At 47.7% G+C, this 14,545-nt stretch overlaps 1 protein-coding gene across 4 annotated transcripts in view; it reads right to left on the bottom strand.

Annotated features, from left to right (window-relative positions):
• Window positions 1–14,327, bottom strand: part of LOC127575769 (gamma-glutamylaminecyclotransferase-like) — a 29,877-nt gene extending 15,550 nt beyond the window's left edge. The window contains exons 1-3 of one of the 4 annotated variants that reach the window (XM_052025831.1): window positions 8,765–8,871; window positions 3,187–3,313; window positions 1,247–1,380 (exon numbers count right to left, since the gene is read on the bottom strand). In XM_052025831.1, the coding sequence (XP_051881791.1) occupies window positions 1,247–1,355 (109 nt within the window). In that variant the 5' untranslated portion in view covers window positions 1,356–1,380; window positions 3,187–3,313; window positions 8,765–8,871. Of the gene's footprint in view, window positions 1–588; window positions 604–1,246; window positions 1,381–3,186; window positions 3,314–8,764; window positions 8,872–13,605 lie in introns of those variants that run through there. The other 3 variants (XM_052025834.1, XM_052025835.1, XM_052025836.1) reach the window with 3 other exon arrangements.
• Between the last annotated feature and the right edge of the window lie 218 nt (window positions 14,328–14,545).

Below are 14,545 nucleotides of genomic sequence, written 5' to 3' on the forward strand. Positions count from 1 at the left end.
AGCAGAACTGCACACAACATTCCAAATGTATGCTTCTAGTCACAGGATTAAATATTAATAAAAAACACACACACCTCAATGTACTTGGTACCAGAGAAGCTGATACAGAATAGAACAGTACTGTACCAAAGGTAGAAGCACTAAAGTCAGCAGGAAACAACATGGGTAGCAGGTGTAGTTATAACATATCTATCCCTTGGTACAAGATGAGATCTGGAAGACACCAAGGTTAAACCGTGCAATTAACACCACAACCTTCAGGACAGATCTGTCAGTTGGTCCGAACACAAGAATAAATTATTTGTAAGGAAGTCGGGGTTATCCTGCCGATAAAAAACAAGTATTCAAGACATCTCAGTGAAAGAGAAACTAATTAGAGAAAGGTATTCAACAGTAAAAGAAACCTGGTGAGTGTCATTTTCTGTTTCTGTTAGAGAAAGGTACCTTCAAAGTTTAGATAAATATATCAAGGTTAAATGAAAAAAACCACAAAACCCACGTAGATCAATGTTTCCTTTCAGTTAATCAATGCTACACTTCACACCAACAACAGGATAGCAGCTAACCATCAGGAACCAAAGGACTCACCGCCAACAACACAGAAATTTTGCTGCCTCTGACAAAAGTCCAAGAAAGCAGGAAGAAACATCTCAAAGTTAATTAAGGTCAAAGCCTGAGACAATAAAAGCTTGTTTGGCCAAAGCACTGGGTAACTTTAGTTCCAAGTCTAGACCAAAGTACACACAGTCATTTGGTTAATAATAGAACACTAGAGGATTGGTACAAGATGCAGTCTAATCATTTCAAGCATTAACTAGAATTTCAACGTTTAAAAGACATTTGGACTGCTCTAACTCCATTTACAAGTTTGTAGATGAGACCACTGCAGTGGGCCAGATCTCAAACAACAAGACAAAGTACAGGAAGGAGACAGAGAGCCTAGTGGCACGGTGTCAAGACAACTTCTCCCTCAACATCAGCAAAACAGAAGAGCTGGTCATTGACCTCAAGAAGCAGGGTGGAGTACACGCCTGTGTGCATCAATGGTGCTGAGGTGGAGAAGATCAGGAGATTCAAATTCCCTGGTGTAAATACCACCAAAAATTTGTCCTGGTCCAATCACATAGACACCGTGGCCAAGAAAGCACACTAGCGCCTCTACTTCCTCAGAAAGCAAAGGAAACCCCAATAACTCTCACCAATTGTTTTTAATATATAAACAGATGCACCATAGAAAGCATCCTACCTGGATGCATCATGGCTTGGTATGGCAACTGCTCTGCCCAGGACCGCAAGAAATTGGAGAGAGTTGTGGACGCAGCCCAGCACATCACGCAAACCAGCCTCCCCTCCATAGGCTACGTCTACACTTCCCACTGCCTGAGGAAAGCAGACAACATAATTATAGACCCCTCCCACCCAGAACATTCTCCCTTCTCCCCCCTCCCATTGGGCAGAAGATACAAAAGCCTGAAAGCACGTACCACCAGGCTCAAGGACAGCTTCTATCCCACTGTTATAAGACTCTTAAATGGATCTCTCATACACTGAAAGCTGAACTCTTGACCTCTCAATCTACCTTGTTATGGCCCTTACACTTTGCCTGCCTGCACTGCACTTTCTCTGTAACTGTAACACTGCATTCTGCGCTCTCTCCTCCTTTTTGTGCTACCTCGATATACGTATGTATGAATTGATCTGTCCGGATGGCACACAAACAAAAGCTTTACACTGTATCTCGGTACATGTGACAACAATAAACTCATTACCTGGACAGGAAAGCTTGAGAGGGATTGGACAGAACAGTACAGCACAGGAACAGGCCCTTCGGCCCACAATGCCTGCACCAAATGAGGGCAAATGGGACTAGCTCAGATTGGCAACTTTCTCTCCTATAGGAGGGAGGCTGGATTTGGGAAGGAGCAATTCCAGACAGTTTTGCCGCAGCGTTTTATTGTTCGTAGGGACAGAGACAGCAGTGGGAAGTAGGCATCTTGCTTTAAAAAGCTAATATAACCTGATAGAAGCTCTGCTTTATACTGGACAGGGGGAAGGAGTCATACAGCACAGAAACAGCACATTCCCGATGCAGGGTTTCGATTCGAAACATCGACAATTTCTTTCCTCCCACAGACACTGCTCGACCCGCTGAGTTCCCCCAGCAGATTATTTGTTGCTCCAGATTCCAGCATCTGCAGTCTCTGGTGTCTCCAGCACAGAAACGGGTCCCTTGGTCCACTGGGTACTGGGCGGTCAGCATGGACCAGTTGGGCCGAAGGGCCTGTTTCCGTGCTGTATGACTATGACTAAGTGACTGATACATACCCTGGGTGACGCAGGCACAGCCAACCTAGAGAACTAGTTAGAACTAGTTAGAGCAGTACAAGTCACGAAGTTTCTCCAGTGGATTCTGATGCTCTATATCTCATTGGGATTGTTTTAAGTGTGGATCCATGACATTTTTAGCATTGCATTGAGAGAAATGGGAACAGTCATGAAAGTGGATGTGAGGCAGAAGATGGGCTGTGGTCTCACTAGATGTTTTATTAAGAGAGGCTTAGAATAGAAAGCACAGAAGTGATTCTGAACCTTGTGGTCAGATCTCCTCAGGGAGATCTTTGGGTGGGATATCTCCAGCTCAAGCACGAAAGTTATCCCAATCAAAACACTGTTATCGAGCCACAGCAGGACAACAGCAAACAGCCTTTGCATCCCTATTCCCAAATAGATAAGATGTCTATTTATCAGTCACAAGTACATCGAAACACACAGTGAAATGCATCTTTTTGCGTTACTGAGAATGTGCTGGGGGCAGCCCGCAAGTGTCACCACGCTTCCGGTGGCGACATAGCACGCCCACAACTTCCTAACCCGTACGTCTTTGGAATGTGGGAGGAAACCGGAGCACCCGGAGGAAACCCACGCAGACACGAGGAGAACGTACAAACTCCTTACAGACAGTGGTCGGAATTGAACCCAGGTTGCTGGTGCTGTAATAGCGTTACGCTGACCACTATACTACCGTGCCTGCACATATTTTGTCATCATAAATGTTGCCCTCAGGTAGGGCAAGTGGCAATGGAACAACATTTGACATGACAATAAGGTTCCCATTCCGAACGAAACACATTCCTTGCAGGGGTCCCATTTAGAAATCTCGATGATCACTTTCAAATATAGACTCACCAAACTTCTTCACTGTCGGGCCCAACTTTTGCCAACAATGGGTTGAAGAGCATTTAATGGCTCCCAGAACAGTCCGTATTGTAAACATTGACTGAACGTTCGGCAATTCTCATTAAATGCAGCAAATCTATTGGAGAAATATTTGAAGATTATGAAAGGTAAAACCAGTGCTCTACTTATGGCAACGAAAGTTACGACTTTAACAGTAGAACATCACAAAGTGCTTCGAGAGGCTGGTCACGGCACACATCAGCTCCAGCCTCCCAGACAATCTCAACCCACTACAATTCCCCTACCACCTTAACAGGTCTATGGTGGACACCATCTTCCTGGCCCTACACTCATTTCTGGAACATCTGGGTAACAAAGACACCTACAGACTCCTATTTATTGACTACAGCTCCACCTTTAATAGCATAATTTCAAGCAAATTCATCTCCAAGCTCTGAGACCTAGGACTCAGCACCTCCCTCTACGACTGGATCCTTGACTTCCTGACCAACAGACCTCAATCAGTGAGGATAGGCAGCAACACCTCTGCCATGATTATCCTCAGCACTGGTGCCCCACAAGGCTGTGTCCTCAGCTCCTTACTTTACTCCCTGTACACTCATGAATGTGGCCAAATTCTGCTCTAACTCCATTTATAAGTTGACAGATGATACAACCATAGTGGGCTGTATCTCATCGAACACTACAGCACAGTACAGGCCCTTCGGCCCACAATTTTGTGCCAACATTTTATCCTGCTCTAAGATCTATCTAACCCTTCTCTCCCACATAGGCCTCCATTTCTCTATCATTCATGTGCCTATCCAAGGGTGTCTTAAATATCCCTAATGTATCTGCCCCCACAACCTCTGCCGGCAGTGCGTTCCACACACCCACCACTCTCTATGTAGAACACTTACCCCTGACATCCTCCTTATATCTTCCTCCAATCACCTTAAAATTATGCCCCCTTGTCCACTCGATCTATGCCTCTTATCATCTTGTACACCTCTATCAGGTCACCTCTCATCCAAAAGAGAAAAGCCCTGGCTCAGTCAACCTATCCTCATAAGACATGCTCTCCAATCCAGGCAGCATCCTGGTAAGTCTCCTCTGCACCCTCTCTAAAGCCTCCACATCCTTCTTATAATGAGGTGACCAGAACTGAACACAATATTGTGTTCATAAGTGTGGTCTAACCAGAGCTCTATAGAGCTGCAACATCACCTCATGGCTCTTGAACTCAATACCCCAACTAATGAAGGCCAACGCACCATACGCCTTCTTAACAACCCTATCAACCTGTGCGGCAACCTTGAGGGATCTATGGATGTGGCCCCCATGATCCCTTTGTTCCTCCACACTGCTAAGAGTCCTGCCATTAACCTTGTATTCTGCCTTCAAATTCGATCTTCCAAAGTGTATCACTTCACACTTATCCAGGTTGAACTCCATCTGCCACTTCTCAGCCCAGCTCTGCATTCTATCAATATCTTGTTGTAATCTACAGCAATCTTCTACACTATCCACAACACCACCAACCTTTGTATCATCAGCAAACTTACTAACCCACCCTTCCACATCCTCATCCAAGTCATTTATAAATATCACAAAGAGCAGGGGTCCCAGAACAGATCCCTGCGGAACACCACTGGTCACAGACCTCCAGGCAGAGTACTCTCCATCTACCACCACCCTCTGTCTTCTATGGGCCAGCCAATTCTGAGTCCATACAGCCAAGTTTCCCTGGATCTCATGCCTCCTGACTTTCTGAATGAGCCTTCCTTGAGGAACCTTATCAAGCACCTTACTAAAATCCATGTACACCACATCCACTGCTCTACCTTCATCAATGTGCTTTGTCACATCCTCAAAGGATTCAATCAGGCTCGTGAGGCACGACCTGCCCCTCACAAAGCCGTGCTGACTGTCCCTAATCAGCCTATGTTCTCCAAATGCCCATAAATCCTGTCTCTAAGAATCTTCTCCAGTAATTTGCCCAACACTGAAGGCTCATTGGTCTGTAATTCCCAGGGTTATCCCAACTCCCTTTCTTGAACAAAGGAACAACATTTGCCACCCTCCAATCATCTGGCACTACCTCTGTGACCAGTGAGGACACAACAATCATCACCAAAGGCACAGCAATCTCTTCCCTCGCTTCCCATAATAACCTTAGATATATCCCATCTGGCCCCGGTGACTTATCTATCCTAATGTTTTTCCAAAAGTTCCAGCACATCCTCTTTCCTCACGTCGACATGCCCTAGCGTATCAGTCTGTCGTACGCCATCCTCACAAATGTCAAGGTCTCTGTCACACGTGAATACTGAAGCAAAGTATTCATTAAGGACCTCACCTACCTCTTCCAACTCCGGGCACGTTTCCTCTTTTATCCCTGATCGGTCCTACCCTCACTCTAGTCATCGTCCTATTCTTCACACACATGTAGAACACCTTGGGGTTTTCCTAGTCCCTACTCGCCAAGGACTTCCCAGCCCCCTGCTAGCTCAAACAATGATGAGATGGAGTACAGAAAGGAGATTGAGAGTCTAGCAGCATGGTATCAAGACAACAACCTTTCCCTAAACGTCAGCCAAACGAAAGAACTGGTCATTGACTTCAGGAAGCAGGGCAGAGTACACACCCCTGTCTGTATAAACGGTGCTGATGTGGAGAATGTTGAGACTTCAAGTTCCAACAATTTGTCCTGGTCCAACCAGGTGATGCTACAGCCAAGAAAGCACACCAATGCCTCTACTTCCTCAGAAGGTTAAGGAAGTTCGGCGTATCCCCTTTGACCCTCCCCAACTTTTATCAATGCACCATAGAAAGCATCCTATCTGAATGTATCACGGCTTGGTACAGCAACTGCTCTGCTCGCGACCGCAAGAAACTGCAGAGTTGTGGACACAGCCCGGCGCATCATGCAAACCAGCTTCCCCACCACTGACTCTGTCTACACTTCCCGCTGCCTCGGGAATGCAGCCGACATAATCAAGGACCCCTCCCATCCCGGACATTCTCTCTTCTCCCCCTCCCATTAGGCAGAAGATATAAAAGCCTGGGAGCCCGTACGACCAGGCTCAAGGACAGCTTCTATCCCACTGTTATCAGACTCTTGAACAGACCTCTTATACACTAGAAGATAACTCTTCAGCTCTGATCTCCCAATCTATCTCGTTGTGGTAGATTTTTCTCCCTGAACTGTCTCTGTAACTTTAATACTATATTCTGTATTGCTTTTCCTTTTTACTATCTTGATGTAACTACATATGGCATGATCTGTCTGGACGGCATGCAGAACAAAGCTTTTCACTGTATCTTGGTAGCCGTGACAATAATAAGATACTTATTTTTTAGTCACATGTACATCGAAACACACAGTGAAATGCGTCTTTTTGCGTTACTGAGAATGTTCTGGGGGCAGCCCGCAAGTGTCGCCATTCTTCCGGTGCCAACAGAGCATGCCCACAGCTCCTAACCCGTACATCTTTGGAATGTGGGAGGAAACCTGAGCACCCGGAGGAAACCCACACAGACATGGAGAGAACGTACAAACTCCTTACAGACAGTGGCAGGAATTGAACCCAGGTCGCTGGCGCTGTAATAACGTTACACTAAGCGCTACCAATACATTAAATTTTAAAATTATTACCCAAAGCATTCATATTTAGATAGTTAAAACTTCACAGATCAGTAAACTTGCATTACTATCAGCAACAGCAAATCAAGAGATGGCTATATATACTGTATACTATATAGATTTCAAAAGACTTAAGATCAGCTCATCAGATTTTACTTGTGGATGTAATAAATAATCATGCAGCTCTACCTTGCTTCCATCGTGTTTAGCTCGTAAAACATACACAAGGATGTACTTCAAGTTATCTCATCTCAGCTCCACTCCAGAGTTTTTAAGCACACAATTCAGGCTGACCAACCCAGTGCAGTGTCGGGGGCGTGCTGCACCATCTGAGGTGCCACCTTTCAGACCAAGGGACTTTTGCTCACTCTGATTGATGTAAAGAATCCCTTGAGTTTATTTTTCCATATTCCCTCATGACACAGGAGGACATTTTGGCACATCGAGTCTATGCTGGCTCTTAGTGCAATCCCAATCCCCACTAATTTTACCTGTAACCCATTCTCCCCACATTCCCATCAACTCCCCTCAACGATTTCACTGCTCACCTCCACACCAGGGACAGTTTACAGCAGCCAATTAACCCACCGACCCGCACATCTTTGGGATGTGGGAGGAAGCCAGAGCAACAAACAATCTGCTGGAGGAACTCAGCGAGTCGAGCAGCATCTGTGGGGGGAAAGGAATCGTCAACGATTTGGGTCAAAACTCTGCACCACAAGTGCTGACGTAGGGTTCTGACCCAAAACATTGATGATTCCTTTCCTCCCACAGATGATGCTCAACCTGCTGAGATCCCCCAGCAGATTGTTCATTGCTCCAGATTCCAGCATCTGCTGTCTCTTGCGTCTCTACAGTTGGGCAGGTTTAGGTTATGGGTCAAACACTAGGAAATGGGACTAGCTTTGACAGGGCATCTTGGTCAGCATGGACCAGTTGGACCGAAGGGCCTGTTTCCGTGCTGTATTAAGAACAAAGAACAGTACAGCACAGGAACAGGCCCTTTGGCCCACAAAGTTGTGCTGAACAGATTACATTAGTAATAAAATGCCCAACTAAACTAATCCCTTCTGCCTATACAACGTCCATATCCTACCATTTACCTCACATTCATGTGCCTATCTAAGAGCTTCTTGAATGCCCCTATCGTATCTGCCTCCACCACCACCCCTGGCAGCACATTCCAGGCACCCACTGCTCTCTGTGTAAAAAACTTGCCCTAAACATCTCCTTTGAACTTTCCCCCTCTCACCTTAAATGCATGCCCTCTGGTATCAGACATTTCAACCCTGGGGAAAAGATACTGGCTGTCTACTCTATCTATACCTCTCATAATCTTATAAACCTCTATTAGGTCTCCCCTCAGCATCTGCCGCTCCAGAGAGAACAACCCAAGTTTGCCCAACCTATCTTCATAGCACGTGCCCTCTAATCCAGGCAGCATCTTGGTGAACCTCTTCTGCACCCTCTCCAAAGCCTCCACATCTTTCCTATAACGGGGCGACCAGAACTGAATGCAACACTCCAGATGTGGCCTAACTAAAGTTTTATAAAGCTGCAGCATAACTTCCTGACTTTTGAACTCAATGCCTCGACTAATGAAGGCAAGTGTGCCATACGCCTTCCTTACCACCCTAACAACCTGTGTAGCCACTTTCAGGGAGCTATGAACTTGGACCCCAAGATCCCTCTGCTCATCAACACTGTTAAGGGTCCTGCCGTTAACAGTGAACTGTCTCTTTACATTTGATCTCTGAAGGTGCAACACTTGACATTTGGCCGGGTTGAACTCCATCTGCCATTTGTCCGCCCATATCTGCAACTGATCTATTGCGGGTTTTGTTTCCCCCATTTTGTTTGGGTTCCTTTTTCCCCCAGCAGACGCCAGTGCACAGGTGTGGGGAGCGGCAGCAGTGGGAGGAGGGTGGAGAGTCTCCTGACCTGGTGATTTTTTGTTTCTTTCCCCATTTTGCTCGGAGTTTTTAACCATAAAAGGGAGGTAGCGTCTAGCGGAGCGGCCATCGTTGGAGCGGCCATCGTTGGAGTGGTCTAGGGTGGTAGTTTAGAGGCTTTGACTCAAGAGGCTTCGACGAGAAGAGGCTGAAGCAGAAGAACAGGTAAGGAGGATAAGTTTGTCCTTTTGTTGTTGCTGCTGTGGTCTTAGATTCCCTTAACACAGCGTAGGCAGGATGGCAGATACGGCAATGGGATGCTTCTCCGGTAGGATGTGGGAATTCAGGGAGTTTGATGGTCTCGCTGATAACTACACCTGCAGGAAGTGCAGCCAACTTCAGCTCCTGGAAGACCGGATTAAGGAGCTGAAGCTGGATGAACTGAAGAGCATCAGGAAGGCTGAGCGAATCATAGACAGGACTTTTGAGCAGGTAATTACAACCAGAGTGCAGGATTCAGGTAGTGGATGGGTGAACACCAAGAGAGGTAGGGGGAGAACGAAGTCAATGTAGGGTCCCCCTGTGGCCATTCCTCTCAGCAACAAGTATGTCCCTTTGGATACTGCTGAGGGGGAATGACCTATCTGAGCAAGGCAGCAGCAGCCAGGCCAGTAGCACTGTAGTCGGCTCTGAGGCTCAGTAGGGAAGGGAGAAGTCAGGCAGAGCAATAGTCATAGGGGACTCAATAGTGAGGGGGACAGACAGGAGATTCTGCGGCCACCGAAGAGACGCCAGGATGGTGTGTTGCCTGCCGGGTGCGAGGGCCCTGGACTTCTCAGAGCGGTTGTAGAATATTCTTAAAGGGGGAGGGTGAGCAGCCAGAGATTGTGGTGTGTATTGGTACCAATGACATAGACAGGAGAGGGGTAGAGGTCCTGCACAGCGAGTATAGGGAGTTAGGAAGGAGGCTGAAGAGCAGGACCTCCAAGGTAGTGATCTCTGAATTACTCCCGATGCCAGGGGCTAGTGAAGGAAAGAACAGGATGAGAGCACAGACAGATCATCAGAACCTTTTCTGGGGAAGGGGAGACCTGTTCAGGAGGGATGGGTAGCACCTGAACTGGAGGAGAACTAATATCCTGGCAGGGAAGTTTGTTAATGCGACTGGGGAAGATTTAAACCAGCTTCACAGGGGGATGGGAACCAGAAGAACAGGTCAGTAAGTGAGGGAACGGGCAGGAGGGCTGATGTCAGGGAATGTAGTATTCAGCAGATTCCTGATAACAGATGTGATGGGACGAATTATTTGAAGTGTTTGTACTTCAATGCTCAGAGTATTACGGGCAAGAGTGATAAATTTAGAGCATGGGTCAGTACATGGATCTATGATGTTGTGGCCAGTACAGAGACTTGGTTGAGGGAGGGACAGGAATGGGTGATTGATGTACCAGGGTTTCGGAGATTTAGGAAGAATAGACGGGGGGGGGGGGGGGGGGGGGGGAGTTGCAATACTAATTGGAGATAATATATCAGCTGCACTCTGGGGAGACATAATGGAGAGCTCAGATACAGAGTCCATATGGGTAGAACTCAGGAACAAGAAGGGTGCAATCACTCTCTTGGGGGTGTACTACAGACCTCCCAATAGTCACTGGGACATTGAAGAATGGATATACAAACAAATTAGGGAAATGTGTAAAAAAAAAATCACAGGGTTGTGGTCATGGGAGACTTCAACTTCCCTGATATAAATTGGGACCTTTTTAGTGCAAGGGGGTTAGATGGGGCAGAATTCGTCAGGTGTATCCAGGAGGGGTTCCTAAATCAATATGTTGACAGTCCAACAAGGGGAGAGGCTATTCTGGACCTGGTGTTGGGTAATGAGCCTGGCCAGGTGACTCACCTATCAGTGGGGGAGCAACTGGGGAACTGTGACCACAGTTCATTAACTTTCAAGATAGCTATAGATAAGGATAGGTACAGGGCTAGTGGGAGGGTTCTAAATTGGAGCAGGGCTAATTATGAAGGCATAAGGCAGGAACTAGGTAGAGTAAACTGGGAACACCTTTTTGCTGGCAAGTCCACGTCGAGCTTGTGGAAAGTGTTTAAGGATCAAATACACAGAGTACAGGATAGGTTTGTCCTGATTAGAAGGAAGGACATTAATGGGAAAATAAGGGAACCTTGGATGTCCAGAGAAGTAATGAACTTAGTCAAGAAGAAAAAGGACAAGTTTCAGAAGTTAGGAGCTTCAGAAGTTAGGATCAGACACAGCATGTGAGGAACATAGAGAAGCTAGGAGGATGACTAGAGTGAGGGTAGGACCAATTAGGGATAAAAGAGGAAACATGTGCCTGGAGTTGGAAATGGTAGGAGATGTCCTTAATGAACACTTTGCTTCAGTATTCACCAGAGAGAGAGGCTTTGACGTTTGTGAGGATGGCGTACGACGCTAGGGCATGCCGACATGAGGGAAGAGGATGTGCTGGAACTTGAAAAACATTAGGATAGGTAAGTCACCGGGGCCAGATGGGATATATCCAAGGTTGTAATGGGAAGCAAGGGAAGAGATTGCTGCGCCTTTGGCGACGATCTTTGTGTCCTCACTGGCCACAGGAGTAGTGCCAGATGATTGAAGGGTGGCAAATGTTGTTCATCTGTTTAAGAAAGGGAGTAGGGATAACCCTGGGAATTACAGACCAACAAGTCTTACTTCAGTGGTGGGCAAATTACTGGAAAAAAATTCTTAGAGACAGGATTTATGGGCATTTGGAGAACATAGGCTGATTAGGGACCGTCAGCGTGGCTTTGTGAGAGGCAGGTCGTGCCTCACAAGCCTGACTGAATTCTTTGAGGACGTGACAAAGCACATTGATGAAGGTAGAGCAGTGGATGTGGTGTTCATGGACTTTAGTAAGGTGCTTGATAAGGTTCCTCAAGGAAGGCTCATTCAGAAAGTCAGGCGGCATGGGATCCAGGAAAACCTGGCAGTATGGATTCAGAATTGGCTCACCCAAAGAATATGGAGGGTGGTGGTAGATGGAGCGTATTCTGCCTGGAGGTCGGTGACCAGTGGTGTTCCGCAGGGATCTACTCTGGGACCCCTGTTCTTTATGATATTTATAAATGACTTGGATGAGGATATGGAAGGGTGGGTTAGTAAGTTTGCAGATGACACAAAGGTTGGTGGTGCTGTGGATAGTGTAGAAGGTTGCTGTAGATTACCACAGGACATTGATAGGATGCAGAGCTGGGCTGAGAAGTGGCAGATGTTCAACCAGGATAAGTGTGAAGTGATACACTTCGGGAGATTGAATTTGAAGGCAGAATACAAGGTTAATGGCAGGACTCTTATCAGTGTGGAGGAACAGAGGGATCTTGGGGTTCACGTCCATAGATCCCTCAAGGTTGTCACGCAGGTCGATAGGGTTGTTAAAAAGGCGTATGGTGTGTTGGCCTTCATTAGTCAGGGTATTGAGTTCAAGAGCCACGGGGTGATGTTGCAGCTCTATAGAACTCTGGTTAGACCACATTTGGAGTATTGTGTTCAGTTCTGGTCGCCTTATTATAGGAAGGATGTCGACACTTTAGAGAGGGTGCAGAGGAGATTTACCAGGATGTTGTCTGGATTGGAGAGCATGAGGATAGGTTGAGCGAGCTCGGGCTTTTCTCTTTGGAGAGGAGGATGAGAGGGGACTTGATAGAGGTGTATAAGATGATAAGAGGCATAGATTGAGTGGACAGTCAGAGACTTTTTCCCAGGGTGACAATGGCTAACACGAGAGGACATAATTTTAAGATGATTGGAGGAAGGTGTAAGGGGGATGTCAGGGGTAAGTTTTTTTTTACACAGAGAGCGGTGGGTGTGTGGAACGCACTGCCCGCAGAGGTTGTGGGGGCAGATACATTAGGGACATTTAACATTAGGGAATGATAGAGAAATGGGGGGGGGAGGGGGGAAGGGGAGGCAGGGGGAGGGGGGAGGGGGGAAGGGGAGGCGGGGGGAGGGGGGAAGGGGAGGCGGGGGGAGGGGAGGCAGGGGGAGGGGAGGCAGATGGGGGGAGGGAGGGGGGGAGGGAGGGGAGGAGGGGGGAGGGAGAGGGTATGGGGAGGGAGGGAGAGAGGGGAGGACGGGGAGGGGAGGACGGGAGGAGGGAGGGAGGGAGGGGGAGGATGGGGGGAGGGAGGGGGAGGACGGGGGGAGGGAGGGAGAGGGGGAGGAGGGAGGGAGAGGGGAGGAGGGAGGGAGGGAGGGGGAGGAGGGGGGTAGGGGTGGGGAGGAGGGGGAGGGAGGGAGGGGGGTAGGGGAGGACGGGGTAGGGGAGAGGGAGGGAGGGGAGAGGGGAGAGGGAGGGAGGGGAGAGGGAGGGAGGGGAGAGGGAGGGGGTAGGGAGGGGTAGAGAGGGAGGAGGGGGAGTTAGATCTTAGAGCAGGATAAATAGTCGGCACAACATTGTGGGCCGAAGGGCCTGCACTCTGCTGTGATGTTCTGCACCCTGTTTGCTGCATTTATTACAACCGAGTGCTTTTCAAACGTACTTCAATGGCTGGAAAGCACTCGAAACATCCAGATACTGCGAGAGATTAATTGCAAACTGTTAGGATCCCGAAGCACAGGAGCGAACCACTGAACCCATCGAGGCCGCTGCAGTGACACCCCTTCAGTGTCACTCTCCCCTATTTCCGGTATTCAATTACTTCCTGAACAATTATTGACCGTGTGTGCCCCTTCTTTTGTAAGCAGTGCAGTCCCGACTGTCCTTCATTTCAGCAACTTTGGTTTCAGAAATGTTCAGCAGCTTTTTTCCAGCACTGCACTGCAACCCGACCTTCCCCCCGCGATTGATTGACAGGTCCCCCGGAGCCCAGATCCCCCTCCCGAGGGCTGACCTGCAAAGTTTGCGGAGATCTGCAACCGCTGGGCAAAGCTCGAATCCACGGCAACGCTCCCAAATCGCCGAGCAAATGTCAACACTGGAATCAACTCCCAAACCCAGCGGACCCGAAGGGCACGGAGAGTGGGAGGAGACTGACTACAGCCTAATCATGCACCGCATTCATCAAATAAACTGTGCCTGAAACTGCTTCCTTGTCGACCTCAGGCTCCCGGTCTTCAAAGCTGTGCAAATCAGCGCAGTTTCTTGCAATATTTGTAAATATTGGGTTGCTGTCGAAGGACTGCCCCGGAGTAATTAAGGACTGAATTTTGGGACGCCGCCGGAGACGATGCCCGCAAGACAGGAATCAGGTGGAAACCTGCTCTGCTCACATGCGCCAAATGTGCAAATTTGCAGCAACCCCACGTTGCACTGGCTCCAGGATTAGTTCCAGAGAAAAGGTCGTTGGACTTGCTGCAGATCAGCGCTGCTTACTGCCTCGGGGCCGCACTGATTGGACAGTTCAGATTCAGATCGTCATATATACAGGGGTGCAATTAAATTCCTTGCTTGTGTGAAGCTCTTAGAGCAAACAGCATACATAGTAATCTCTGTACTACCTCAATGCACTCTGTACTAACTCAATGTAACTGCACTGTGTAATGACTTGACCTGTACCATCGGTATGCAAGACAAGTTTTTCACTGTAACTCTGTACAAGTGACAATAATAAACCAATACCACAATAAACACATTATGATCTGATGGCCTTCATAAATTATATACAAGATAGTGAAGAAAAAGACCACAAAACAAGACATTAGTGCAAAAAGCACAGAGACAAGTCCATGATGGTGCAAGAGGTGGTCCATAGTGTTCCGTTACTGAGGTAGGGTTAGGGTCGTGCAGGCCAGTTTGAGAACCTGATGTGGTAGAAAAGTAGCTGCTCCTCA

The sequence above is a fragment of the Pristis pectinata genome, chromosome 11 (genome assembly GCF_009764475.1).
Source record: "Pristis pectinata isolate sPriPec2 chromosome 11, sPriPec2.1.pri, whole genome shotgun sequence".
Taxonomy (NCBI): Eukaryota; Metazoa; Chordata; class Chondrichthyes; order Rhinopristiformes; family Pristidae; genus Pristis; species Pristis pectinata.